The sequence below is a fragment of the Alexandromys fortis genome, unplaced genomic scaffold (assembly GCF_014885135.2).
Source record: "Alexandromys fortis isolate MF-2015 unplaced genomic scaffold, M_Fortis_MF-2015_v1.1 scaffold_392, whole genome shotgun sequence".
In the NCBI taxonomy this organism is placed as follows: domain Eukaryota; kingdom Metazoa; phylum Chordata; class Mammalia; order Rodentia; family Cricetidae; genus Alexandromys; species Alexandromys fortis.
Genome location: NW_026068295.1, coordinates 326,973 through 341,569, shown reverse-complemented (window position 1 = coordinate 341,569; position 14,597 = coordinate 326,973). Strand labels below are relative to the sequence as shown.

The 14,597-nt window shown below is 38.1% G+C and overlaps 1 protein-coding gene across 2 annotated transcripts; it reads left to right on the top strand.

The window, feature by feature from the left end:
- Nucleotides 1-3,253: 3,253 nt before the first annotated feature.
- LOC126494933 (olfactory receptor 24) lies at nucleotides 3,254-10,811 on the top strand. 2 transcript variants are annotated; one of them, XM_050132494.1, is made up of 2 exons: nucleotides 3,254-4,161; nucleotides 10,633-10,811. In XM_050132494.1, exons 1-2 carry the CDS (start codon nucleotides 3,254-3,256, stop codon nucleotides 10,700-10,702), a joined length of 978 nt encoding a protein of 325 aa, XP_049988451.1. In that variant the 3' UTR covers nucleotides 10,703-10,811. The 2 variants fall into 2 exon arrangements, with proteins under 2 accessions (XP_049988451.1, XP_049988452.1); XM_050132495.1 differs by lacking the exon at nucleotides 10,633-10,811 and having other exon boundaries at nucleotides 3,254-4,195.
- The last annotated feature ends 3,786 nt before the right edge of the window (nucleotides 10,812-14,597 follow it).

The following is a 14,597-nucleotide window of genomic DNA, read 5'->3' as shown; positions in this document are numbered from 1 at the left end:
CAGAAACATAGTTATCAGTTTCTCCAAAGAACATAGGACAACAGCAAAGAAAACAAGGAAGAACATGTTTCTCTTCCATTTATAATTATACTGGTGGGTTTGCAGTAGCAAGATATTTTCTGTAGAGAAATTGAGTTTACCATACTAATGAAATAAGTACATCTAACAAAGGCATCATGTATTTTCTCTCTCAGATATGAAATGTATTTATTTAATTGTTTGATTGTTTGTTTATTGGCACCAGGTCTCATTGTGTGACCTTAGTTGGTCTGCAACTCACTGTGTATACCAGACATAAATCAGAGATTCTCAAACAGATTCTTCTGTCTTCTCCTCCCAGACGCTCAGATTAAAAGTGTGATCCACCATGGCTGGCAACATATGTAATTTCCAAAATAATATTTTCCACCTACAATTGGTGAATCTATGGCTACAGAATCTACTTTATGGAAAGCAGAGTGCCTCTCCTTTCCTGACTTTCCCTAGTGTGATTTAGTTCTCATTGTTTCTGTATCTCTTTGACCTATTTGGACGTTAAATATCTGCATTCAGTATTTTTAGTGGTTGTCCCAAAATTTTATTCATGTACACTTGATGAAGAAAGTATGAAATACTCAGTGTAACACTGAGAACCTCTTTTGCTCTAAATGTGCTTCTTATACATAATTTATTCCCAGTGATTTATTTTTATTGAGTGTATTTCTCTTTTCTTTTTCCTAACATTCTGTATGTTGAGGGGTGGGAGAATCTGCTCACACATGTGTGGAAGGCAGAGAACAACTTATGGGAGTTGGTTCTGTCCTTTCTCTTTGTGGGTTCTGGAGACTTAGGGGTAACCAACTTTCTCCACTCAGCCATCTTTTTAGGATATGTTTTGTTTTTAATTAAGACGTATTAATAGGATTCAGTGTCACGTTTACATATATACATGCATACATGCTTGTTGATCAAACTCAGTCACCATTCTGTTACTCTACTTTCTCTCTCCCCATGACCTTTCCCTGTCCCTAAGTAATTACTCTTGATCTCTTTATGTTATCTTAATTTTAGTTCTGACATATGAGAGAAAATACAGCATGCCTGTCTTTCTGTATCTCTCTAGCTTAATCTACTTAAAATACCTTCCAGTTCCATCAGTATTGCTGAAAATTAAAGTCTTTAATTTCTTCTTTTGGCCAGAGATTTCTCCATTGAATATATCATGTTTTCCTTTCCACTCATCTACTAATAGACACGTGGGCTGATGCTATTTCTTGGGTACTGTGGATAATGCTGCAATAGCATGGCCATGCAGATAGTTTCTCTCTCTTCTCTGTTTCTTCTCCCTGAGTGTTTACCAAGGGGAGGTATAGCCAGAATTTTTTAACAAGGGAGTGATATATGTACATATATTTTTAAGATTTGTCAAATAACTATAATTCATTTGGATTTTCTTTTCTGATCATTTTTGTGTTTTCACTTTTAAAGTATCTTTATTGACTCTTTGAGAATTTCATAAATTTATACAATGCATTTTATATAATGATATTACCTTGTATATATATTTTTATTTATTTGAAAAATCTTCTTGACATCTTCCATAATGACTCTACTAATCCTCATCCCTATGTCAGGGTTCACACTAGAAATTACTTCATTTGTGTTCTTTAGTTTTAATTAAGACAGGTTCTCTGTAGCCCAGGTTGGCCTTAAAATCATTGTACCACCAAAGTTGTTCTTGAGTTTCTGATCGTCCGCCTCTACCTCCAAACTGCTGAAATTTTGTGCCAACATATCTCCTGGATTTCTGTTTGTCCATCTTGTTGTTATTTTCTTGTTTTTTTTTTAAAATAATATCCAACTTTTCAATTTTTATTTTTAATTCTCTTATGTCTTTTTTATTTGTTTTATATTTACTTATTTATTATATGTAGAGAGAATATCAGCACATCTGTAGAGGTCAGAGGACAAATGTAAGGAGTCAGTTCTCTCCTTTCAGTATGTGGGCATCGGGGATCACATTCAGATCCAAAGACTTGGCAGCAAGCACCTTTGCCCACTGAATAATCTCATCAGTACATTTTTTTGATTTTTATCAGTATGCATTTATTTTAAAGAAATGAGTTTTGTATTAAAATTTTTGTTCAAACATATTATGTACTTTGCATAACCAGGATAAGATGATATTTCACTGTTTGGTTTTGTTTTCCCTGATAAGCTAATGGCTGCAAATATTTTTTCATATATTTATTCATTCCTTTATACTTTAGTTCACCTTAATAACATGAATTCTATTAGTATTGCTAAGTATTTGTGATTCAACATTTTAGTTTAAACATTTGGAACATTGAAACTTCTTGGATGGCGATTAATTCATAGATATCATTTTTTTCTGGATTTCATTAGTTCATCCTTCAATACTTCTTTTTTTGAGAACTTTGAGTGAAGCCTGGAAATGTGTCACAGTACATAAGAACACTTGAATGCAAGAGGACAGCAATTCAAACTCTCAGCACTCACATAAATACTGGGCATTGCTGGATTTTGAGGGCAGAGACAAGAGGGTCCTGGGATCACACTGGATCTAGGTGAAATGGCAACATTCATGGCCAGTGAGAAACTGTCTCAGCAACAGAAAAGATGGGGAGCAGAGCAATTGAGGGAAACATTTGATGTACTCCTTTGATTGGCACAATTATGTGCACAACACATGCATGCATATACATTGTACACCAAACACACACACACAATTAAAAACCAAAATATGCAATCTTTCTGTTCTCTCTTCCATAATGTTCTCAGTCCTGAAACTATGTATATACAAGATTATATTGTCTGAGCAAATTGTATTTATATGTTTAGGAATGTAATTTTAAAACTGTATGTAATAACAATCAAAGAAAAAGAGGCCAGATTCCATGAAACCAAGAAAAAGTGTGAATGGGGAGAGGGATAACTGGGAGGGATTTAAGGATGGAAAGAGAAAAATGGAAAATGGTGTAACTGTACCTTAAGTTCAAAATTTTTTTTAAATCAGTAAAAAGAAGAAAAGAATCCATGAAATCTCCGTTTTCTCAATACTTACGTAAATGGGAACATTCAGAGGATTCTGAATTTAAGCTTCCAAGAGTGAGGTAATATAAATACTAAGCAAAAGTCCAAGGTACTGTAATTAGCTCAACAAGAACTGGGAAGTTAGCTTGTCTTACCTTCTAACCTATCTCCATACTGTTCCTTAACTTCTACTTTTAATACTTCCAAAAGAGTTAAACACATGGGACCACAAAACCAAACCAGCGCGTCTGAATTCATCCTCCTGGGACTTTCAGAGAAGCCAGAACATGAACCTGTCCTCTTTTCTCTCTTCCTCTGCATGTATGTGGTCACAGTCGTGGGGAACTTGTTGATCATCTTGGCCATCAGCACTGACTCTCACCTCCACACTCCTATGTATTTCTTCCTGGCCAATCTCTCCTTGGTTGATTTCTGTCTAGCTACCAACACTGTCCCTAAGATGCTGGTGAACATTCAAACCAGGAGCAAGTCTATCTCTTATCCTTGCTGTCTAACTCAGATGTACTTTTTCCATTTTTTTGGCATCATGGACAGTGTCTTAATAGCGGTGATGGCTTATGATCGGTTTGTGGCCATTTGTCACCCATTACATTATTCTACTATCATGAGTCCACGCCTCTGTGGGCTGCTGGTAGGTGGCCCATGGGTGTATTCCTGCTTCATCTCCCTTACCCACATCCTCCTCATGGCCCGTCTGGTATTCTGTGGAAACAATGAGCTCCCCCATTACTTCTGTGACCTCACTCCACTTCTCCGGCTTTCATGCACAGACACGACAGTAAACAAAATATTTGTGCTTATTGTGGCAGGAATGGTAATAGCCACACCTTTTGTCTGTATCCTCGCCTCCTATGCTCGAATCATCGTGGCCGTCATGAAGGTCCCCTCTGTGGGTGGGAGAAAGAAAGCCTTTTCTACCTGTAGCTCCCACCTCTCTGTGGTAGTCCTTTTCTACGGGACCACCATTGGGGTCTATCTATGTCCCTCCTCTGTCCGCACAGCTGTGAAGGAGAAGGCTTCTGCAGTAATGTACACAGCAGTCACCCCCATGCTGAACCCCTTTATCTATAGCCTGAGGAACAGAGATCTGAAGGGAGCTCTGCAGAAGCTCATCAACCGAAAGATCAGTGCGTCTTCCTGATCATCAGAACATTGGGGAATTTCTGGGCAGATCTAAAGATCTTAGTTCTTCAACTAAAATTGGAATAACAAGTGAAAAAAGAGTAACCACTTTAAATTCTGAGTTACAGAAACCCAAGAGACAATTGTGAGGCGGCCTTTTAACTATTGTCCTGTTCTAGTTGTTTTTGTTGTCAATTTGGCACAGCCTAAGATCACCTGGGAAAAGGGAATCTCAATTAGAGAATTACCTGGGTTTAATTGGTTTGTGTTGTGGGGACTTATCTTAATAGCTAGTTGATGTATGAAGACCTAGCCCAGTATGGGCAGTACCATCCATAGGCCCGTGGTCCTGGGATGTGTAAGGAAGTCAACTAAACACTAAACATGAGGCTTTCAGCAAGCTATCATTGCTCCTCCATGGGTGTTGCTTCAAGTTTCTGCTGAGTGTCTTCTCTGATGTCCTTCAAAGATTTACTGTAACCCTTAAACTTAATTAGGCCCTTTCCTCCTGTAAATTGTTTTTTGTCATAGTGTTTTCCCACAGCAACAAAAAAGGTAACTAGAAAATTTCCCAAATAATTCTAATTCTGCCTCACACTGTCCTCACAGAAAAATATGATGATCATTACAGATTGGATTTTCCCTTCTTCAGTATCCTCTTAGCAAACAGCAAATGCCATCATGCACTGTGTAACAATAATATCATCTGAGAAATGTATCATCTGAAAATTTTAACATTGTAGAAATATTATAAATGGTATTTACATAAACAGTGTAAATTGATAATTCAACTCAATATTTTTATGCATTTCCACAATACATACTAACCATTGTGATCTCCCATCTTCCTATAACTCCTGTGAAGCTCTGCTCTTATGCACAGGTCTCTTTTATACATTCTCTCTTATACATTCCTATGTAGCCATTTTACTTTCTAACCCAGGGCCATCAGCATGACTATGGGATCATAGCTATCTGTTGGAGCCTGGTGGGCTCAGCTGTGGGTACACAACTGAAAACAGTTGTTCCTTCTGGTCTCAGAGTCTACTAATAGCCAGTAGTCCTGTGACAATCAGTCCTTCTTCCTTCATTGAATTATTATTGATAAGACCAGTCTTGTATGTACACCCAGTACATGTAACTACACTCAGTAAGAGTTAATAATTATAACATGTATATCCAGTTCAGAGAATGGTTGTTCATGGACCTACTCCTTATCCTCCAAATCTTCCATATTTCCTGCCATCTCTCTTATGCAGTGTTCCATGAGCCTATATAGATGTCTTATTTACTGCCAAGCACACAAATATTCCTAATATTTTGCATCTTGGACAGTGTCTTAGATAGAGTATCTATTGCTGTGAGGAGATACTATGACCACAGCAACTCTTACAAAAGAAATGTTTAAATGGTGTGACTTACAATATCAGAGGTTTATCCATTAAACATTATGGCAGGATGTGTAGTATTCAGGCATACATGGTGCTGGAGAATGAGCAGAGAATTCTACATCTTGAACACAGGCGCAGGAAGTGAACTGTGTCACTGGGCACAGTTCAAGCATAAGAGATCTCAAAGACTGCCCCCACAGTGGCACATTTTCTCCAACAAGCTCAAACCTCCTAATAGTGGCACTCCCTATGAGTTTAGAAAGGCCAATTGCATTCAGACTACCAATGACAGCTTGCAGTAATCACCCCAGGACTCTCCTCATTCACTACGATTCTTTGTAGGAAGAGTTTGCTCTGATCAAAGGTGAGAGGAGCTTTTGTCTACAGGTATAAGTATGGATATTTAGAAAACAATTTTATGTCTTGTCAATTTATCAACTCAGAGTCTTCATATAATTTAGAATAATAGTGCTGGAGATGTAGTTCAATGAGTAGAATGCTTGATTAGTATGCACCGTGCAAGACACAGGAAGTGATGGGTAGACATGAATGTGGCTACTACTGGCATAACAAAACATACTGTTCCATTATAAACATTTTATGGCACAATTAAGAGAAACGAACCTCAAAATGTGAATAAAGACTGGGGTAACTTGTTGAATAAAGCTCTTGGTGCACAAACATGAGTACTAGTATTTGGATTCCTGAGAACCCAGGAGAAGCCAGATGAAGTTGCACACATCTCTGATTTCAGTATATCTACAGTGAGATGGAAGGTAGAGACAGCAGAATCTCCACAAGCTCACTGGTTAGCCAGCCTGGCATATGCAATTCATCAAGGGACACTGTCTCAGACAAGGTGTGAGATGAGGACCCACATTCAAAGTTATTTTCTGACCTTCACATGTCCACGTGTATACATGTCTCCTCCACATTCATACATAGATATTCATACACTCATCATCATCATACACATTCACATATCAATAGAGAAATCTTAGAATAGCAATAAAATAGAATAAATACATAAATCGGTAACATGGACATTTATTAAGATTTCAAGATTCTGTATCAAGTACAATATTGTAGTAAGGAGGCCGCTTGTTCATTTCCCAGTTGCCCAGACTTCTAAAATAACTACACAGAAACTGTATTAATTAATTAACTGCTTGACCAATTACTTAAGCATATTACTATCTAGCTCTTACATCTAGAATTAACCCATCTCCATTATTTTATATTTTACCCAAGGGTTGTGGCCTACCGGCAAGGTTTCAGCATCTCTGGCAGTGGCTCTATGGCTTCTTCTTGATTCTGCCTCCTTTCTCCCAGCATTCAGTTTAGTTTTTCCCACCTAACTTACTCTACCCTATCACAGGCCTAAGTCAGTTTCTTTGTTAACCAATGGTATTCACAGCATGCAGAGGGGAATCCCACATCACAATATCTTGTTGTGCAGCAATGTCCCCTTAAATTGACTAAGGTAATTTCATCTAGTTCTACCTTTGTTTTATGTATGTCTACACAGTACTCAGTCTTTCACCCAACAATAATCACATCCACCTTGGCAATGCTTTCGAGACAGTTCCTGACCCTGATCATGGTCCAGATGTATGAATCAAAATAGTGTTTGTGCAATCTAAAACAATAAAATAAAATAAAATAACTAGATAAATCATAAATCAAAAATAATTATCTTGTGTCTGGAAAATGCTGGTAATCTCTGCAAAAAAAAAAAAAAGACAGATGTTGCAAGGCTTCTCTAAGCCCCCTACTGATGTAAATGCCCCCAGTACTGATGCAATTGTGTGTTTTGTCAATACACTGTACTCCTGAGCTCTGGTACCAAGAGAGATTTTGGAGATATTAGTTTACTCTTGGTCTGGCTATTATTAAAGGACTCTTATACTCTTAATGGACTTAGTTAGTGTCATTGTTGATAATTGTCCCACTCTGAATTGACACATCTCCACAAGGAAGGAATCATGAGACTTTGGAACTTAAACTTCACATGGCTAAGAAAGCTAAACTTACATGGGGACCCAATCCCAAGGGTATAGAAAGAGTAAACAGCTTCTGGAAGTGGAGACTAATTTACCTAACCACCAAGAAAAGGTTCTCCAACCTGTCTAGCTGCCTAAAGGTCATGCAGATATCTCTTGGGTTTTTTCTTCCATGACTTGTCACTCATGCTGGGTTGGACTTTAGCAATGCAGCTGTTTTGGGTCATCTCTGCTCCTGTAAATACCTCTGACAAAAACTCATTGGTTCACTGGATCTGATTTTTCGTGCAATCATTACTTTGGTCTCTGAGTTCCCTATATAGGAGGATTAAGAATGTGTGTGTGTGTTATGGTCCCAAGGAAAAGTCTCGCACTCTATGTATTGCTGTACTTTGAAATAACTGGAAGAATTTGAGTTTGTTTAATTGCGAGTGATACATTGCACTCTTAAATTACTCCAACAATAGTGCCACTGGGTTATAAAATTTTTTAGCTGAATTATGATCTTATGACACCACTGTCATACACACAGGACATCTTTGACTGTAACATCATTTTCAGCATATGATTCTCTTTAAGTTACATTCTGCCCTCAGTATTTATTTTTACATCCATAAGTTTACATTTCTCTCAGCCTTGGTCAGACCAGATTCTTTCTGCAGTGGATAGTAGTTAATGCAAACACACACATGTATAAGACAACTAAAGAAGATCAAGGGGATACAAAGTAGAAAGGAAGAAGTCAATATATCGCTATTTTCAGATGACATGATCGTGTATGTGAACCACCCCCAAAATTCTACAAGAGAATTCCTACAGCTGATAACTATCTTCAGTGAAGTGGCTGTATTCAAGACTAACTCAAAAAAAATGAATAGCCCTTCTGTTTACATATAATGAATGGTCAGAGAAAGAAATCAAGAAAACACCACCACACCCATCACAATAGCTAAAATAATATAAAATATCTTAGAGTAACTCTAACCAAGCAAGTGAAAGACCTGAATGACAAGAACTTCAAGTTCTTTTTTTTTCTCAAATTAGCTCATTTAATACTTACACATCAGGATTTAAAATAAAGCCATTTATCCACTTCCAGATCTTCTCTGCTGGTACATAGTTAAATCCAATAAAAAAAAATCCTGTCTTTTTGTTTCAGTTTTTTACTGACTTTATTGAACTATATATTTTTTCTCTTCTAGAAATAGAGAAGATATCAGAATATGAAAGGATCTCCATTGATAGGATCAGGACACTAAAAATGACCATCTTACCAAAAGTAAGCTACAGATTCAATTAAAATTCCAAAGCAATTCTTGAAAGAACAATACTCAACTTCATATGGAAAAAGAAAAAGCCCAAGATAGCTGTAGCAATCCTGAAAAAATATCTTCTGGTAGTATCACCATCCCTGATTTCTAGCTTTACTACAAGAAGTATAGTAATAGAAACTGCATGATGTTGCCATAAAAACAGACAGGTGGATAAATGGAACTGAATGCAAGACCCAGACATAAATCCACATACCTATGGACACTTGATTTTCAACAAAGATGAAATTATACAATGAAAAAAAGAAAGCATCTTTGACAAATGGTTTTGGTATAACTGGATGTTGGCATGTAAAAGAATACAAACAGATTCATACTTATTACCCTGTATAAAACTTAAGTTGAAGTGGATCAAATATTTCAACATAAATCCAAATACACTGAACCAGGTTAAAAAGAAAGTGGGAAATAATCTTGAACAAACTGGCCCAGTAGACAACTACCTTAATGGAATGCCAATAGTACGGACACTAAACTTGGCAAATGGGACCTCATGAAACTGAGAAGCATCTGTAAGGCAAAGGACAATGTTAACAGGACAAAAACAGCAGCCTACAGAATGGGAAAAGATCTTCACCAACCCCATATCTGACAGAGTGCTAATTTCCAAAATATATTTTAAAAAACTCAAGAAACTAGACATCAACAAACCAAATAATCCAATTCGAAAATGATAGGGATCTAAGTGGATAATTCTCAACAGAAGAATCTTAAATGCACAAGAAAAGTTTTTCAGAAATATTCAATATCCTTAGCCCTCAGTGAAAATGCAAATCAAAATTACCCTGAGATTCTTTTTACACCTGTCAAAATGGCTAAGATCGAAGCATAAGTAACAGCTCATACTCAAGAGGATGGAGCAAGAGGAACATTCTTCTATTGCTGGTGGGAGTGCAAACTTAACAGTCACTTTGGAAATCAATATGACAGTTTTTCAGAAGAATGGGACTACATCTATCTCAAGACCCAGCTATACCACTCTTGAGCATATACCCAAAGGATGCCACAAAGACACTTGCTCAACCTTGTTCATGGCAGGTTTTTTTTTCTAATTGGAATTGTTTTTTTTTTAATTTATTAAAGATTTCTTTCTCTTCCCCACCTCTGCCTCCCCTTTCCCTCCCCCTCCCCCAATCAAGTCTCCCTCCCTCGTCAGCCCAAAGAGCAATCAGGGTTCCCTGCCCTGTGGGAAGTCCAAGGACCACCCACCTCCATCCAGGTCTAGTAAGGTGAGCATTCAAACTGCCTAGGCTCCCACAAAGCCAATACGTGCAGTAGGCTCAAAAACCCATCGCCATTGTTCTTGAGGTCTCAGTAGCTCTCATTGTCCGCTATGTTCAGTGAGACCTGTTTTAACCCAGGCTTTTTCAGACCCAAGCCAGCTGGCCTTGGTGAGTTCCCAATAGAACATCCCCATTGTCTCAGTGTGTGGGTGCACCCCTTGTGGTCCTGAGTTCCTTGCTTGTGCTCGCTCTCCTTCTGCTCCTGATTTGGACCTTGAGATTTCAGTCCGGTGCTCCAATGTGGGTCTCTGTCTCTGTCTCCTTTCATCGCCTGATGAAGGTTAATATTCAGGAGGATGCCTATATGTTTTTCTTTGGGTTCTCCTTCTTATTTAGCTTCTCTAAGAACCCGAATTATAGGCTCAATGTCCTTTATTTATGGCTAGAAACCAAATATGAGTGAGTACATCCCATGTTCCTCTTTTTGGGTCTGGCTTACCTCACTCAGGATAGTGTTTTCTATTTCCATCCATTTGCCTGCAAACTTCAAGAAGTTCTTGTTTTTTACTGCTGAGTAGTACTCTAATATGTATATATTCCATACTTTCTTCATCCATTCTTCAATTGAAGGGCATCTAGGTTGTTTCCAGGTTCTGGCTATTACAAACAATGCTGCTATGAACATAGTAGAGCATATATTTTTGTTGTATGATAAGGCCTCTCTTGGTTATATTCCCAAGAGTAGTCATGGCAGGTTTATTAACAATAGCTACAAAATGGAAACAACCTAGGTGTGCCTTGACCATAGATGGGACTTCATTTATCTCAAGACCCATCTATCTCAAGACTGAAAAAAAGTCAATCAAATGATTCCAAATGACATTCTGCTGTACTCATAAACTGCTGCCTATCCCAATAGTCACCAGAGAGGCTTCATCCAGCAACTGATGCAGAGACCCACAGTCAAACATTCAGCAGAGCTCAGAAGATCCTAAGGAAGAAAGGGAGGAAGAACTGTAGGAGCCAGAAGCATCAAAAACACCACAAGAAAAAAACACAGTCAACTAACCTGGACTCATGGTGGCTCAAACAGACCGAACCAACAAATAGGTAGCCTTCACAGGACTAACAGCCTCTGCATATATGTTACAGTTTTCTGAGTTGGTCTTCTTGTGGGACTACTAACAGAGGGAGAAGTAACTATCTCTGACTTCTATATTGACTTTTGGGACCTGATTCCTCATACTGGGATGCCTTGCCAAGCCGTAATACATGGGGAGGCACTTAGTCTTACTACACTTTGATATGCCATGTTTGGTTGATATCCATAGGAGACCTTCCCTTTTCTGAACAGAAGGTGAATTGAAAAGATTATAAGAGTCAGAGATAGTAGGTGTCTGTAGTGAAACAATATTTGCTGGGAATGAGTAGACTGTTGCACACATGAACTTATAGGGCTTTAACTGTGTGCACTGCGCAAGACATGCATAGGATCAGGCCAGGCAAAATCTATAAAAGGAATAAAAAAACACTGTAACACATGTAACTCCTTTGTCAACTCTAGACATCATTCTTATCCAGTTGTTTGAATTGGATCAGAATGATCACATGATCAGAAAGTAAAAGTTAAAAGGCAAGAAAATGTGAGCCAGTATATGTATGAGGATGTGGGGGCTTTAAAAGTGACTCAAGATCTCTGAAATCAGCTGAAAATAAAAAAGAGCATGGGCAAAATTTTGCTCTGACATCATCCGTGGTAGATGCAGATCTAGATCTTAGAACCAAACAAAAAGTCTTACATAACACAATGGACCTTAATCAGGTTTTGAAAAACTTTTCTGCAATTAGATTGGGACAACAAAGACATCACCTTGCTCAGCCTTCAGTAATTCCTAGGAAAAACTACTCTTTCACAGGAGAAGAGGTAAGACAGACAAATCAGGAAAATCAGAGGCTTTTGAAAGAACTGTCAAAACAAGCTGAAAAACAAGGAAGCAAAAGTCCAATTCCCAGAAGATCTGTTGAACTTTCCTGTAAGTGCTATCATAGTACTATCAACAGACAAAAGGAACAACAAAGGATTGAAAGAGAAAATTTGGATTTATTGAAATAGCTTAAAGCTGGGAGGCCAACAGTCGGCATGAAACAATCTGAACAGCTCATGTACTATCATCAAAATATGGGTTATCTAAACTCCTTCACCATCCATTAGACAAGTGAGATCAACTCTGGGTTACTATACCTCACTGAGAGGAGCTTCCAGGGCATCCCGTGCCACCAGTCTTCTCGACTGTTAGACTAATGGATCAGTGCTGGACATATACAATGGCTTTTTTTGCTAAAATCAAAACCTTCAAATGTTCATAATGCTTGACTGTAAAATCATTTTTTATGGTATATATTGTTTGCCCCATTTTAACAACATATTTTATGCATTACTCTAACTCTTTGCAAACATCTGTAGTACATTTTTCAACTATACAACAATGAGTGTAATTAATAGTTATTCAGTACAAAACTGTTATCAAAAGACTCTTCTGTAAAATCAGTGTTTCATATGGCAGCATGTTTATAGGAGCTATATGTGCATTTAATAGAAACAGATTGCATGAATATTTTCTCAAAATAGAAATTTACTTATTATGTTGACCAAACAGCAGTGGTAATAATCCTTGTAGAAGCAAGACACTCCTCTATTTCTTACTCTATTATTTTCAGTTATTGAAAGAATAAACTTAAGCACCTCATGCTTCTGTTGCTTCAGCATATCTGTAACGTAAGTCATTTGATTATGTGTTACTCTCCCTATGAAGAAATGTGTTTTCATGTATGAGCTGGTTTCAATTTGATGAAGAGGGTAAGCAGCTTGAACTCATGCAATTCTTGGTCCACCAAAGGTGTTTCTCTGTAAGAGTTTGATTGTCCATTCCAAACTATTTCACACTGTAAACAATATAGGTTCACTTTACAAGCCCGTGGTTTATACTTTTATAAGGATTCTGCAAAAATCCTTTAAAAAAGCCTTTAAAATCCTACTTTCTTGTGACTCGTTTGTATACAGATCATTTGCATCATAAACAAAAGCAAGTATTTGTTGGACCATCAACAAAACTCCCAGCTCAAAAAGCCAAGAAGTAAACCCCAGGGTATGTTAGAGAGTGTCTGAAATGATACTGTTAGTGTGAGTGTTGTAATTGTGTGTTTATTGTAGTAAAAGAAGGCTTAGAGTAAGGAAAAAATGTTTCAGATAAACCATATATAACAAGAAAGAAACTAATCACACATTAGTTAAAGTTACTGCCTTACTATTAACGAATTTTCTTGGTTTCTCTGATTTGACTGATTCTTACCAGTCTCACATTTAAAGGCCTATTTGTCCTGATGGAATCATTAGTAACACTGTTAATCCCACTAGTTGAGAATAAGATCACTTCCACAAATTAGAAGCCAAATTTGAAGCAAGCTTTAATTAAATACTGGCCAGGTTGAGGGGCTCCGGCCAGGTCCATCTCTGGATTTCTAGAAGATGCCCCTAAATCAAGTTTTGTGAGGGCTTAAGAAGGAAAACCCATAATCCATTGAATTTCCCATGAAGTCCAATTAGGGGCAAGCATCATTGTTGATGTACCTCCAGACTTCAATCAATCATGGGCAAGTGTCCAGCTTGGCCTGTTTCCTGCCTATGAACCTCCCTACCTGTGATCAAACACAGCCAGTCTAGTTGGACCAAACAAACTTTTTTAAGGAAGTAAAAAACATGTGGCTTGTTATGTTCCATAAAAGAATATCCTTGAGAATTTCAGGCACTAGCTGTCCTTGGGCAAGGGTCCTGCAGATCAAAGGCATTTTTGTTTCATGGATTTCTTAGGCGTAGTAATTAAACCTGAAATGTACTTGGCTCTCAACACACATGACACATAGGTGTGTTATGCCCAGATCACAGAGTCCCCCAAAGTCAACTAGAAGACTGTAGTAAAAGCAAAGATCCCTTATTCAAACTTAAGCTTGGACTCTCCCTCTGTCCAACCCAGGGGTTGAAAGCAGAGAGGGCTAAACTCAGTTGGGGTAGGGTTTTTAATCAGAGTAGAGGTTGGGGTGGGGGATTTCCAGAGTTCAGGATCCTAATTGACTGACTTTTGTTTGGGGTCTTGGCAAAAGGAGAATAGATGAGTCCTGGGCTCAGGGACAACTGGTGGTGTGAGTGTAATTGTCTATCCTGTCCCTTTAAGAGAAAAGCCCTATCCCTTCCTTCCCCCATCTGCTGAGGCAAGCAGGTCTTCCTTCTGCTTCCAGCCTGAGTTCCTTCCATTCCATCTTTCTTCTGAAGAGGTAGCTGCCACCGCGGCTCCTCTCCCCCTCCCTCTTTTCCCTACCTCTCTCTCTCTCTCTGTGCCTCTCTCTCCTCTTCCTCCTTCTTCCCTTCCCCTTTTCCCCTTCCCTCCAATAACCCACTAAATAAATATTCAGCCTCAC